The sequence below is a fragment of the Vanessa cardui genome, chromosome 27 (genome assembly GCF_905220365.1).
Source record: "Vanessa cardui chromosome 27, ilVanCard2.1, whole genome shotgun sequence".
Lineage (NCBI taxonomy): Eukaryota > Metazoa > Arthropoda > Insecta > Lepidoptera > Nymphalidae > Vanessa > Vanessa cardui.
In genome coordinates this window covers 4,544,064-4,560,149 of record NC_061149.1, presented here as the reverse complement: position 1 = coordinate 4,560,149, position 16,086 = coordinate 4,544,064, and the positions used below count along the sequence as shown (strand labels likewise).

Sequence of the window (16,086 nt, the reverse complement as noted above, 5' to 3'; positions counted from 1 at the left end):
TGATGATGAATCGCTTGTTTGTAAATCTTATCTAGAATTTAGTAATCGTTCAAGAAGACGTTAGATGCTTGACGCTTTTCATATTCATTCGAAAGCGTTACCTTGAAGGTATTAATTATAATTATATTTTATCAAACTAAACAAAGGATCTGAAAAAGTCAAATTTCATCGAAGAAAGATTTAGAGGAATTGAAGCTGCGACTTTCAGTTCGCTTGCCAACTTATATGCTATTGGGTTGATAAGGTCAATTTATGTTTCTTTAAGCTTTCTACTTCAATTTGTCATTTTATATGTATGTTTTTAACTTATAATGAGATGTGAAAGCGGAGATGGTTTGTGGTATATGACCAGAAATTGACTCATAAATCATTCCGTATACTGTCATTATATTGATAACTAGATAGCTGTTATGTTTTTGTTAACTTTTAGAATCTAAATATTTTTTTATCGTCATAATACCCACTACCTAACAAACTATAGGTATTAATATTATATAGTTATGAGAATCATGTTTTAACCGCACAACTGATTTGGATGAAATACTAGGCTACGATTTGTATAATATAGGTAAAATTTTATTAACTTCGCACGAGGAAAGCCGTAGGTACATCTGGTGTTATCATATAGATTTGTGATGGATTTTTGTTACCTAGTAGAGTTGGATTACCTCTATGGTCATATGTCTGGCCGATAAGGCTTGCAGAAATTGCAGATCCTGAGATGCTAGGCTTAAAAGTGTTTCCGTAATTTTCTGTCAAATAATTACGCTCCACGTTGTCGACGGCTCGTTACGGCCTTGCTTACACAACGTCTTAGTGTGCGTGATGACTAATGTAAAAAAAAAAAAAAAAACAGGAAAAAGCAAATTAGATTATATTTGTTAATGCACGAACATTTAACGTCGCCCTCCACGTTGGTCAGTGAACACTGAACGAAATAAAAAAAAATAACGGGTACATTAATATGTCATTGTACTTGACCTCTATTCACCTTTAAATATTAAGCAAGACAAATAATATTCGTACGTTAAGTAAAGATTCTTTTTTTAAATATAATACGTATTTATTGTTAGTATGTAAAGCTGTATATTATCGATCCTGAGCCCAGCTAATGTTTTAAGCGGATTTTGCTTGACACTTATTTTGAATAGAGTTTGAATTTCGAATAGAGTTTAAATTGCGTATTCGAATCGAATTAATTTTTATTTACATTTTGTAACGGCTTTTTGTCTAAAGAACATTTTTGTTTTATATTTACGCAACGCAAACGCACGACGCTTTTCCGCCATGATAAATCAATCATTTTTAAATCACCATGGCGCCTAAAGTATTTATGACTTTAAAGAAAAACTGATTTTAATACTGTTTATACTGGCAGAAAGTACTTTTATAATTGAAAGAAGTATTTCGGTCTCTCATACATTTTGAATATATTATCTGTGCATAATAATAAGTAAAACAGATACTATACAAAATATAGTATTGTTACCAACCTAAATATATAAAGGTATGTATAATTTTAACCCATTTGTATGTGACTCCTAAAATAAATATTTCAGAATTAATAAATATACATAAAATTAGACACGTTCTTCTAAAGAAAATTAACAATATAGTAAATGTTTATATGTTAATCCACTTCTAATTAGAATAAGATATATAAATTATATTTTAACACAAAGGAAAAGACAAACAAACATACACATATGGCATATATTTAAACAAGTCTACAAACTAAAAGTACCAGGCGCTCATAAACATTTAGGTAGTTCTTAGTATGAATAGTGACTATCGAGTACTTCCTAAACGGCTACGTTTTGTTCCAATATCGTTCTCACGGTGCCTCGGTTTCTCTGAGCGGGTAAAAGCTGAGACAATGAGGGGTCATCAACCCGCCGGTCACTCAGATCTCGGATGTCTTTACATTTGTTAATACTTAGTCATTTATTTCGCGTATCGAGTCATATCGTCGATATTAAGAAACGAATTTTATGTAAAATCGATTTTGTTTTATTCGTGATTGTATTTGTGTTGTTAGTCTTTTCTGTTTTATAAATTACTAGTAGTTTCCCGCGACTTCGCTCGCGTTTTGGGGTGTTGATGTTAGGCAAAAAAGTAGCCTATGTCCTTTCGTGGTGTTAATGTTTGCTTCATACCAAATTTAATGAAATTCGGTTCAGCTTGGCCGTGAAAGAGCGACAGACAGACAGAGACAGAGCTACTTATAATATTAATATACAGTTAATATTTATTTTTTTGTGTATATCAGTGCAGTCTTCTATGTATTATATTCGGGAATGACTTTTATTTGTTTAAAAAGGTACTATGTACATGACAGAAAGTGAGCTTCAATCAGGACCTTACGGATCTATTAATAAGAGATACTTAGTATTCCTTAGCCAGCTGCATAATTACATATTGTAAAATACGTAAATATCGCAATGCTGGACACAGACCTCTCCTATTAAGGTAAAGAGATTATGCCACTATGTTCGAAAATGTGGATTTGTTTTGTATATTTTTGACGTCGAGATCGAGATGAATTCAAAACATATTTCAAGATTTCAGTTCGCAATGTTTATGTTAGTTTCAATATCAACAGACAGAATTAGTCTGTATGAGTAATACAACATCCATTCTTTAGAGTTATTCTGTGACTAGCTGTGCCCGTGACCTTGTACACGTTTGAATTTAACAAAAAATATATATTTGTAACCTAAGTTATTATATCAGTTATCTGCCAGTGAAAGTCCCGTCAAAATCGATCTAGCCGTTCGAGAGATTAGCCGGAATAAACAGATAGACAGACAAAAATTGTAAAAAATGTTATTTTGGTATAATGTACATACATAATATGTATGTACATATACCATAGTATGCATTGAGTAATAAAGGGCTATTTCAATATTAAAATCAGACACTCCAATTTTATTATATGTGTAGGTAACAAATTCGAAACTCGCGGAATACGATTATTAACTACTATAAAGATACTGTAATCTCTAATAATATTATTAATGCGAAAGTAACTGTCTGTCTGTTTAGCGAATTTAATGAAACATACTATGAAGCGTAAAGTTTCATCTTCAAGGGAGATCATAGGCTATTTTTTTATATTAATGCTTAACATTTGAAGATTTATGCCAACCTCTTAAAGGATAGTGACGCCTCGTGCGTAGTAATAATTAATATTTAAAAGCTTCGCGATATAGACCCCGAAACTAGATTATACAGACGATAAAAAAGCCTGGAATTAATACTTAACTTCCAGGCAGGATATATTACATACATATATAATTGTATTTAACCAACAGGACTGTATTTTTAAATGTTGAAACAGTGTAACTACTGAGTTTCGTGTCGGTTCTTCTCGGTAGAGTCTACTTTCTGAACTTACTTTAATAAAATATATTTTGATTGATTGATTGATAAAATTCGCTTAAGTTTTCGTTAATTTTTTCGCAAATCCATAAACAATATCATAGATTATTATTCAAGCTCTCGACTCTCGATAGAGTGATTCGAGAGCAAGGTTTTTGTTTATAATACATAGATAATATAGTAAAGAAACACTGATAATTTTAGATGTTTCTATTGTGATGTCGTAAATAAACAAATTCTGTAGTATGTTTAGTATCAGTAATGCACCCGTGCGAAGCCGGGGCGAGTCGCTAGTTGCCTATAAACTGGCAATGAAATAATTAACCTCTTACATCGATCTACGCCTTACCTATAATTTCATTCAGTCACACTCATAATTGAATAATAAATAAGTACCCACACAGACAGAAGCATAAGCCATACACGTATTATATCTTTACCAAGATTAAATATTACATACTAGATATAGACCGCAGCTTCACTTGCGTTTTAAGGATTGATGATCAAGAGCTAGGCAAAAAGTATCGTATGAAACACTACAGCTGTAAAACAGTAACAGATGTACAGACAGTTCGAGTTAATAATATTACTAGTAGACAATACAATTCTCCTTTTTATGTCTTAACACTTTGAATGCGGAGCGCGGTCTAACATGCCTCGTATGAGGGTTCCTTGGGTGGCTAAAAACATAGATCTCTTTATCGTACGGAGGCCGTTACGTCTTTTTGATATATTGTAACTGATAAATATATGAATCAATGAAATGAATAAAAATATACTCTATTGTACAACACAAATAAAAATATAGAAAACTTAGGATTCCACACGGAAAAAAAGTAAAACCGATTTAGTAAAATATAAATACAAAAAATAAATATTAAGTAATTAATATGATGCCTATTGTAAATATAATCCTATGATGTAACTAATTTAATACGAGGTCTTTTTGGCAAAGAAGAAATAAAATTCATCAATTTGATGACCTCCATGGTCGAGTGTTGCGTACACCGGTTTTCATGGGTACGCTACTCTGAGGTCCCGGGTTCGATTCCCGGCCGAGTCGATGTAGATGACCATTAGTTTTCTATGTTGTCTTGGGTCTGGGTGTTTGTGGTACCGTCGTTACTTCTGATTTCCATAACACAAGTGCTTCAGCTACTTACATTGGGATCAGAGTAATGTATGTGATGTTGTCTCATATTTAAAAAAAAATCACATCGAGTTTTAGTTTTTTAAACGTTACGGGGTCTAATTAGCTCTTTACCGATATTAACATAGTTTTCATACGAGGTCTCAAAGGCCCCGTATCTAAGGAATGGAAAACAAAAAAAGATGCCGCATCTAACGTGTTAAGAAAAAATCTATATTCCCTCTCGTTTGACTCGCTTCTTATTCTCAACGAGATCTTATCTTAAAGTCATGTTTCTGATCACTCGTTGTCGTGTTTGGAAACTTGTCTAATCACTTCCAAATTTGGTCAGTCGCTGAGTGTATGAAAGATCAAGAAGGCGTTTCTTTGACTGTCGGTTTTAATATCATATTCATAACGTTATGTGTTTATGTATGTATACTGTTTCATAACACGCTATTCAATCTTATATGTAGACAAATATGCCGTGTTTAGTACCTATTTATTACTTTGTACATTGAGCCAATATAGCCCAGTGGTACGCGTGCATCTTAAGCGATGATTTTGATTCCCACTGCTGGGCTAAAGGCCTCTCCCTTTGAGGAGAAGGTTTTGAACAGATTCCACCACGCTGTTCCAATGCGGGTTGGTGGAATACACATGTGGCAGAATTTCTATGAAATTTGTCACATGCAACCTGCATGTGACAAATTCCTCACGATGTTTTCCTTCACCGCTGAACACGAGATGATTTATAAAGACAAATTAAGCACATGAATCAGCGGTGCTTGCCTGGGTTTGAACCCGCAATCATCGGTTAAGATGCACGCGTTCTAACCACTGGGCCATCTCGACTCAGCTCCATAACAAATTTCAAAAAAAATCGTTAAGTGGTTTGGTCGTGTAAGACATACAGACAGAGTTACTTTCACATTTATAATATTAATAATATAGATTATATATATTACAACGTTCGTTTACTCTTATAATCATTTATACAGTAAATATGTATTTATGTTTTTTAAACATGAGATTTATTAATTGGAAAAGTTAAAAGTATCAAGATTTATTATTTATGGAAGCGAACTCGTTCAATGAATATGAATTATTTCAGCGGATTTAAGCTTCGTGTTACAATTTTTAAAGTATCAATATGTAATGATATATGGCCGCCAATTTGATGTGAAAGGTCAGAGGTTCGATTCTGAGCTCTTTGTCTATTATCCCTATTACTAGCATAAACTTGTGCGAACATAATTTGGAAGGGAAAATAAGAATATTAGTGATTTCTTTACTTAAACACGTGACGTAACTTGAATGGATTTTAATAAAAAGTAATTTTATGTTCTTGTATTGAAAATAGGTACAAATATCCTTCAGCATATCTCTCCCAAAACAAATCGTCAAGGCAAAAAAAATGGTATCCCACGTCATGTGGTCTCAATAGCACAAAGGCGTCACCGTACAATGGGTTGACATGGAAATACCGTACTATGGTGGCATTTTTTTCTGACGAAGTTATACCAGTCGATATAAGTCAGCACAATATAATAAAATTTTAACAAAAAGAAAAACCGACTTCAAACAAAACACTATTTTAAAACAAATGAATATGCACGAAAAAGTAATAAAAATAATTGCGTATTCAACATATTTTTTAGAGTCTTCCTAAGTTAAATGAAATGAAAAATATTAGACTACTTAAAAGTCGATTAACGATTATATCATGTAGTTATAATTATTGGTATATTTGGAGCCGGTGTCAGCCACGGTGCCCTTGCCCCAACAATCAAAAGAAAGAAGCGATACGAGCCCCTTGATTGATCCAGTATATTATTGTGTAAAAGGTAATTTGTAAAAAACATATTTGTTAAAGTATTCTCGTATTGTTTTTTGATAGATATACTGTAGGGTTTTATTGGCTGACACCGACTCCAAATATAACAATAATTATAACTACATGATATAATCGTTAATCGACTTTTAAGTAGTCTAATATTTTTCATTTCATTTAACTTAGGAAGACTCTAAAAAATATGTTGAATACGCAATTATTTTTATTACTTTTTCGTGCATATTCATTTGTTTTAAAATAGTGTTTTGTTTGAAGTCGGTTTTTCTTTTTGTTAAAATTTTATTTATTTTTTTGATTTTAAGTGAAGCTGATGTTGACTAACTAATTTTTTTTAATATGTATAGATTAAGCGTTCCGTTTATATGAGTCAGAAACTACTTCGAGGACAATTTCAAAGGAAACTTACGAATAAAGCAAAAATAGACTTTCGAAAATGCGGATTTAATACGTCACGCGGCGTAAACTACAAGGATCCCTCGAAAGAGCTGTAATCGAACTCAGCAAAAAAACTTTGAAAAAGACCAACTATATTTCGTACATCATATGACATCACATCACATAAACAAAATTTGATTAAAAATAGTAAGAAATTCTGCCCCATATCGCACCCTAACTGCGAGCCGTATAGGAGTTCCATCACTACATAGTATAAAACAAAGTCGCTTTCTCTGTCCCTATATCTTTAAATCTACGCAACGGATTTTGATGCGGTTTTTTTTAAAAGATAGTGTGATTCAAGGGGAAGGTTTGTGTATATAATACATGAACAATATAGTAAAGAAACACTGATAATTTTAGAAGTTTGCGATGTGATGTCGTATATAAACAAATTCTGTAGTATATTTAGTATCAGTATTGCACCCGTGCGAAGCCGGGGTGGGTAGCTAGTTGATTATAATATTCGACTATGATAATTACATAAACATAACCACATTACGGAAGGTGACTCAAATATCCAAATAACCTATAAATAAAAGATTCGACCGAGTATCGCTAACGTGCTCCTCAGAATTGTTCCGTTCCCTTCCGTTCCGTTACTTTGTCATGGATCCTGTGCTCAGAACCTTACCAAACTTTCACCAAATTACCCTTGAAGTATATATTTTATAATAAAAAAAGAATTATCAAAATTGGTTAACGTGATTTTCAGTTATTCACCTATTTGTCGCGCATATACATAATGCAAATTTAAGACTTATGTCGTTTTCACATGGATACCATCATCGGAAAAAAAAATAAAAAAAATGGGACCCCACGGGAAGCACTACCTTTCAAACAAAAAAAAAATTATCAAAATCGGTCCACCCAGTGAAAAGTTATGAGGTAACAAACATAAAAAAAAAAAAAATACAGACGAATTGATAACCTCCTCCTTTTGGAAGTCGGTTGAAAATAGCCCAGTAGCAGAAACGTAAATTTTAAGTGCAGCTTGTTGGACCCCGGGAAACACCAAAATGTCTATGTTCCCTCCTGACTCGGGAACAAATCTTACTCCATTTGAGTAAGATTTGTTCCATCAACCTGTTTTGAAGTAGCATGGCGGGCTCAAAGTAAATGAAATATATTTATAGACTGTTAATGTACCTTTGACTTTGCTATCTATCGCAAGTGACTCTTAAACTTATTCAATACTAGAAGCTGATATAATCAACCCACGCGTCTAACTGTAAAGGAAATAAGCTCCTTGAAAGGTCAAGTATTACTTATGTTTTCCATAAAGTTTCAAATACAAAGTAACCAGTGGTCTAGTGAAAAGGTTGCTTAGAAATTAAAATAGAAACAGATCACTTAGATATATTTATTTATATATAAGAATTATGGACATTACGGTCTTCATTATATAATAAACAAAAATTCAATATGATAATACAAATCATGAATGTGGTCAATGGTAGCAAGAATGCTCCTTAATTAATCCACTGGCCAAACAATAATAATAAAATAAAAAAGCCTATATGGCTCAGAGGTTAGAAAGCGTGATTTATTCCACGATTGTCAGTTCAAATTCAGAGGCCAGCACTGAATTTTCATGTTCTTAATTTGTGATTATAATTCATCTCGTGCTCTTTGCATATGTATCCCCAGAAATGGAAATCAAGACTCTTAAAGAGAGAGTGGCCCCATGCAGCATTGAGATTTTTATAGGCATTTATTTAAAATTTTCTAAATTAAAGCATTATATTTGCATTATACACTAAAAATTCCAAAAAAAAAAACGCGATGCATATAATATAAATATTATATATTGAACACTTTAATAGAATAAGGTGAGTCTTTGACGAATTTCCTCCAGGCAGACCAAGGAAAGCATTAATATAGAAGAATACGTTATGTATACATTACAAAAAGTCATATTGATTGGTATCGAAGAAGATTAATTACAATTATCGAAATCAAAATCAAAATATAAAGTATATTTTCATTTTATATTCAAGTGGGCTTTTTCAAGCACTTTTGAATCGTAATATAACAATTAAGTGAAGCTACCACCGGTTCGGAAAATAGATTCTACCGAGAAGAACCGGCAAAAAACTCAGTAGTTATTCTTTTTCAACATTTAAAAAAAAATACAGTCATGTTAGTTAATACAATTATTTAAATTAATATATCCTGCCTGGAAGTCAACAGGTATCAAAGCTAAGTCTTGAGTAACAGCTGTTACGTGCTATATGTCATCCGTAGAACTATTCTGTGAGAATAAACTCGATAATCACCGCAGGACACGATCGTGAAATGTCAGAAAGTGATATGCAACGCGGAGCACAATAATAATGACATTTAAATGACATACGATATCAAAATAGCGTATCGTGCATTTATAAATGAACTAGGTGAAAACTCGGCTTCGTTCGAATTTATTGCGAATAAGTTTCCATTGAGTTTACCGTACTACACGAAATATTTTTTGGAACTCACTTATTGAACGCACCAGTAAACGTCAAACATGGCCACCGGATCGAAAAATCTCGATTATACGATTTTTTTATTTTGTAAAGATCTATATGGGCTATTTGACAATGCGAAAAATAAATTGTGAATTATTGTAATCAGTGATATTATGGGTTTAAAAATGGTTATTTACTAACAAAACTTGAAAATAATAATTAATATATTCAAAAATCAATAAATAGTAATGCATTTTTTCAAACGTTTGCCACGTGACACAAAACGTTCCTGATTGGCCGGGCTTATGATGAGGTCACTTTCTTGTAAACTTTTCTTTTCTACGGTATGTACCACAGATTAAAATACAGGAAAGTGACGTCACCGATCCCATTGCAGCGCCATATTGTCCAAGTAGCGTTTTTGCGCGCTATTTAAATATGGAATTTTTAATATGATAGTTTTCGGCAAATATGTACTAGAAATAAAAAACACATCTTTTACTGGGTTCCTTAACTTCTAAAAAATAATATAAATTGGATTTTCAAAACCAGTCAAATAGCCTATCGTGGACGTGAATTATTAATATGGATAAGGCAAATTATTTTCTATGTACTATATTTTATATTTGATAAATATGTTATAGTTTAATCTGAGCTCATATTGTAAGTTTAAGTTGGTTTTCTCGGCGACTTTACTAACTAAAAATGGATTCTTAAAACACTTGGTTTAATTTATAACTTTCAATCGAACAAACAGTTAGAAGTCGTATTGTTAAATCCAAGTAACTTAAATTTCCTATTATCATCCCATGCGCGACGCTCTTTTGTTTTTTTTTTATTATTATTTTACGCGGAAAAAATCTTGTATTATTTTTTAAAGCCATACGAAATTACGTTCTTAAATTTATTAGACTTATATGAAATCAGATACAATAACAAAATATGAGTTTATTAAATATATAATGATAATACAAATGTTGTATAAAGAAGTATTATTAACAATATGATGTTTTGTTTATTCCAGGCGTGGTATGGACAAGGAGAACGGAGAAGGCGACGCGGCTGCTAAGCCGCCGCCAGATGGGCTGCTCGACCCAGCAGGGCTCTTTGGAGGTGAGAATCTACTTTATGGTACAGGTTAGTGGACCAGCAAATGGGCCATCATTCGTGGGCACCAACGCCCATAGACAATGGGACTGTAAGAAATATTAACAACCTTAGGAAGTAGGATGTTATGTCCCTTGTGCCTGTAGTTATATTGGGTGATTTAATGTTGTTTGGCGGTACAATACCTATCAACGGATTAGCACAGAGCCCTACCACGGAGTAAATCTTTGCTTAACTGCAAAAGAGATACCTTCACATAAGTAACATCAGACAGATTTTTAGTTTAATTTTCTAACTCATGTTTGCTCATTTTCATCCCATTAAAGAAAACACTTTCAATAGTACATATGTAATGGAGGACTTATTGAATGATCCAAAAATATTCCACGTTTGATACAGATTGAGCGAATATCTGATAAAATTCGCCTGTCAGCTATTTAACGTTAATGGTCTACGCCAGAGACCGTCACGGCGCTGCCGACAATAATTAGAAAGTTTGGACTCGATCGCGTGAACGATGCGTAAACGCATTAAATGCGAACGTAAACAAACGGACGTTTCTATATATAAATTGATCTGAAAAGGGGAAGTCAAATTCTTCTCCAATAATTTACCTGATGTTTACAAGATTATCAGAGTGACATTGTACAGGTGTACCATTACGTAATTTACGTACAACTGCCAATGGTGTATCATACTTTGCCTACCAGCACAACTAAACCCATTAAACTAAGAATTGAATCGAATCAAATTTACTTGGTGGTAGGGCCGTCTGGGTAGGTACCACCCACTCATCAGTTATTCTACCGCCAAATAACAGTACTCAGTATTGTTGTGTTCCAGTTTCAAGGGTGAGTGAGCCAGTGTAACTACAGGCACAAGGGACATAAAATCTTAGTTCCCGAGATTGGTGGCACATTGACGATGTAAGGAATAGTTAATATTTCTTACAGCGTCAATGTCAGGTGGCCCATATGCTCGTCCGCCAACCTATAGCATAAAAAAAATCACTACTTTGATGTGTATCAATTTTGTTAATTGAATCAGACTAATCTGTCTAAAAGACATCATTATATTCCATAATTGTAATCGATTTGCCAAACAAACATAATAATTTAAAATACATCCTAATACTCGCAAATCATACAAATGATAGCAAGTGGTGACTGTCCAATGATAATGGCGTAAGAAATTATAACCATTTAGTATCACCAATTCTTCACCAACAAAGAAAACTTCAGATGTATCTTTTGACTGTTTTATTTACACTAACTCACCGTTCACTTCAACGCACCAATACCAATGATGTATGACCACATATCCATAATTTTTTATAAATAAAAAAAAACCGCCTTCAAAAATGAACTAAAAAGAAAAAAATAATCAGTTACATCCATAACCAATTTACGATTTTTTAATCACCTCTCAAAGTCGGTGCCAACATTGCTAATATAGGTACATAATACATGCATACAAAAACTAAATCTATTTATTGTATAGATGACACCATTACACAAACCTTACTATCGATACAAATTAAATGATTTCAATATAGGAATTTATTTACTTTTTTTGTGGGTAGACTTACAAGTGTGTACATCTTCTTTATAAAGCTCCTAAACATAATTAATAATTTTATTTATTTTAAAAACTTTTATCACATGAATTAAAATTATAATAAAAGGCAATCACCACTCCTTTAATTTTCACTTTTATTTTGCACAAGAAAAACCTTATTTACAACAAACATGGACCAATCACTTAAAATGTCCTCTAACTTTGATGAAATAGTGAAAATGTTTGATTCTCGAATGAAGAACTACGAAGAGAGGCTGAAAAAACTTTCCCCGCCATCTGCTGCTCCCTCTATGGATTTGAAGTCATTGGCCAGTGAGTTTCTCGACTTCAAAGTCTTTGTTTGGAAGACTCTCACACTTATGAAGTCACAAGTTGAGATGTTGACCCTTGGTCTTGAACGACACGAAGCTCACTTACGTAGAAAAGTCATCCTTATCCATGGTGTCCCTGAAGAAAAAAATGAAAAGCTTGACAACACTGTTCACAATATATTAACCGACCGATTAGAGTTGTCCGAGGTCAGACCTAGTGATTTGCAAGTGTGCCATCGCCTGGGACTTCATCAAGGTAAACCGAGGCCTATTTTAGTCAGGTTTAACAACTATAACATGCGCCAACTTGTATGGAATTCTAAGACTTCACTCAAAGGGTCCGGCATTACTATATCAGAATTCCTTACGAAATCCAAACATCACGTTTTCATGGAAGCGCGAAAACATTTCGGCGTTAATAGCTGCTGGACTTCTGATAGCAAAATTATTATACTGCTCCCTGACAAGACGCGAAGAAAAATTGAAGTTATGTCCGATCTCCAAGATATTATTTCAAAGTTCTCTTCCTCTTCGAAGCAAGACTTGCCCGATCGTCCGGTTATCAAGAGTGCCGACAAGGAAAAGGAAAAGCCGCTCGTGAAATCTCCTAGAAAAATTAGGCGCAAACTGTAACTTAGGTATTGTTTTCGTACAGCCACTATATAAAATATTTTAAATACTTTAACGTAAACGTACCTCTTCACTTTGGTCGGGTTACATCGTTTGGTTTTTTTTTATGTCTTTCGTTGTAGGGTAACTAAACTTTTTTTGTAATTCCTTTGTGTAATAAGTTATTTGTTATTATTAATTTACTTTTTAAATTGCTCCTTCGTAATTTGCACTAGTCATTGTCATTGTATGTGACATACGATATGGGGATGTCACTGTTACACATGACAGTGACAGCGCATTTATAAAGCTTATTACAAAAAATGTTTTCTATGCTTATTAAGTTACCTACTTATGAGTGCAAAATGCATTTCTTTTTTATTTATTTTTTTTTTAATCTTGAGTGGTGTTATTGATATGTAAATTTTGTTGCATTTTTTTTTTAAATATAATTAAATAACGTAGTTCGTAAAATAAATTAAGTAAAGTAGATATAGTAACTTAGTCATTTTAAATTTATTTATTTCTTATTTTTTTAATATTTTATATATTATTTTATTTTATTTTTATATTATATTATATATATATATATATTCTTTTTTAATTTTTAATATGGATTATGCCGATCTACTCAACATTAGTTCAAATTCTTACTCTTCTTCTTGTGATGAATTTTTTAGTGCCGAAAGCGATGGTTCCCCTGATATTTTGTTACATGACCAATTAAACGCTATTTTTTCTCCTTTTCCTCTTAACCTTAATATCGTCCACATTAACGCTCAGAGTATCCCTGCACATCTCTCTGATATTTCAATGTCCTTCAGTAACAGTCAAGTAGACGCTATCTTGATTTCGGAATCATTCTTAAAACCTTCACTTCCCTCCGTTCAATTCTCCTTACCCGGCTACAAGTTAATAAGAAACGATAGAACGGGAAAGGGTGGGGGTGGGGTTGCTATCTATCTAAGAACGGGAATCCCATACACGATTGTACTGTCCTCTCCTAACCAATACTCCGAATCCGCTGAATTCCTTTTCCTTGAAATTATCCTTGGCCACTCCAAAGTACTCCTAGGTGTCCTGTATAGTCCCTCAATTCACATTGATTATTTCTCCTCCCTAGACAATATCCTAAACAACCTTTGTCCTTTGTACCAACATCTTCTATTGTTAGGAGATTTTAATACATGTTTAATAAAAAATGATTCTCGTTCGAATAAGCTTCTATCTATTCTGTCGTCCTTAAACTTACATTCCCTCCCTCTATCTACTACACATCACTTTCCTAATACTACACCTTCTCTTCTCGACCTGATTATTGTTTCTCTTCCTGATCATGTTGCCACCCACGGTCAATTACCCTCCTGCTTCTCCTATCACGACCTCATATTTGTCTCCTATAATGTCCGCCATTCCAAACGAAAACCTTTATATACCTTTCGTCGTAGCTTCAATCAAATCGTCAATGACGAGCTAAAGCGTGATGCTGGTAACATCGACTGGACACCTATCTTAGACGAAGATTGCATTGAGAAGAAGGTCAGCCTCTTTAACACCAAATTGATGGACCTGTATGATTGCCATGCTCCTATTAAGCGAGTTAAGTTGAAGCACCGACCAGCTCCCTGGATCACTTCCGAAATAAAGGAAATGATGTCAAAGCGTGATAAAGCTAAAGCTCGCCTTAGAAAATGGTCGTCTGATGATAACTTGGACCGGTACAGATTACTGCGAAACCGATGCAACAAATTATGTCGTGAAGCGAAGCGTAGATACATCCACGACACTATTCATAATTCTGACAGTAAACAGGTCTGGAATTTCCTAAAAACTTTCGGTGTTGGTAAAGTTCCCGTTTCTGGTGACAATTTAGTGGATCTCAATGCTTTAAATTCACATTTTTCTACATCCCCTATTGTTTTGGACGATGTAATTAAATCAAATACTATTTCGGACTTGTCCAAACATGTATTACCGCAATGTTCTTCTTTCTCTCTTCAGCCAGTTACCGAAGATGATGTAAAGAAACATGTATCATCGATTAAATCAGCTGCAGTTGGTAGTGATTCGATTTGTTCCAGAATGATTCTCCCTATTCTCTCTGAGCTCCTTCCTGTCCTGACGCATCTGTATAATTACTCCATATATACCTGCACTTTTCCGTCAGTATGGAAAAATGCTCACATTATCCCTCTACCTAAAATACCTAACCCTAGTTCTCCTTCACACTATAGACCAATTTCAATCCTCCCTTTCCTTTCTAAAGTTTTGGAACATATCATTCACGAACAGTTGGCGTTTTACCTCGTGTCTAATCGTCTCCTGAGCCCTTGGCAGTCTGGTTTTCGAGCTGGTCACAGCACGGTTACAGCGCTTCTAAAGGTTACGGAGGACATTCGATACGCTATGGAGAATCGTCAACTTACTGTAGTTGTATTGCTTGATTTTAGCAATGCATTTAACTCGGTAGATCATGATGTTCTTTTATGCGTTTTACGATCTTTAAACGTGTCATCCTCTGCGTGTATCTGGTTTGAATCATATCTTCGAGGACGCTCGCAGTGCATTCAGTTGGGTGCATTACGCTCAAATTGGAGCGCGCTTAATTCGGGCGTTCCTCAAGGCAGTGTGCTATCCCCTCTTTTATTTTCTGTCTTCATTGATACTATATCAGCGGTAATTTCTTCTAAGTTTCACCTTTATGCAGATGATCTACAATTGTATCGCCACTTTAGTGTTGTGGATGTTACTACGGCTATTACTGGTATAAACGAAGACCTCAAACGGATTCACAATTGGGCTAACAGTTTTGGCCTTGTCGTGAATCCCTCAAAATCGCAGGCATTAATTGTTGGAAGTCGGTATATGCATAAATGTCTCTCTTTAAATAGCATTCCTCCTTTAGCATATAACGGCATACCAATCAATTATACCGAGCATGCCAAAAATTTGGGTCTTCTTTTCAGTAGTGACCTGTCCTGGTCCAAGCATATCAATGAGGTAAGTAAAAAGATTAATTTCTCCTTTCACTCCCTTAAACCTCTTCAATATTTCCTTCCTACAAAAACAAAAACTCTTCTTGTTCAATCTCTTTTGCTTCCTCTGATAGATTATGCTGATTCCTGTTTTCTTGACGCTACTGAAGAACTGCTTGATAAACTTGAGAGGCTACAAAATTTATGCATCCGCTTCATTTTTGGTCTACGCAAATTTGATCATGTCTCTAGATTC

At 33.9% G+C, this 16,086-nt stretch overlaps 1 protein-coding gene and 1 long non-coding RNA gene across 2 annotated transcripts in view; one reads left to right on the top strand and one right to left on the bottom strand.

Annotated features, from left to right (window-relative positions):
- LOC124541191 overlaps positions 1-16,086 on the top strand; it is a 132,918-nt gene that overhangs the window by 52,940 nt on the left and 63,892 nt on the right. Inside the window, exon 3 of the mRNA XM_047119059.1 lies at positions 10,275-10,363. Within this exon, the coding sequence (XP_046975015.1) occupies positions 10,282-10,363 (82 nt within the window). The 5' untranslated portion in view covers positions 10,275-10,281. The remainder of the gene's footprint in view (positions 1-10,274; positions 10,364-16,086) is intronic.
- LOC124541192 lies at positions 12,053-13,123 on the bottom strand. The gene is made up of 3 exons (XR_006967196.1): positions 12,943-13,123; positions 12,461-12,853; positions 12,053-12,382 (listed from the first exon to the last, which is right to left on the bottom strand). It is a non-coding gene; the product is annotated as an uncharacterized LOC124541192 (long non-coding RNA).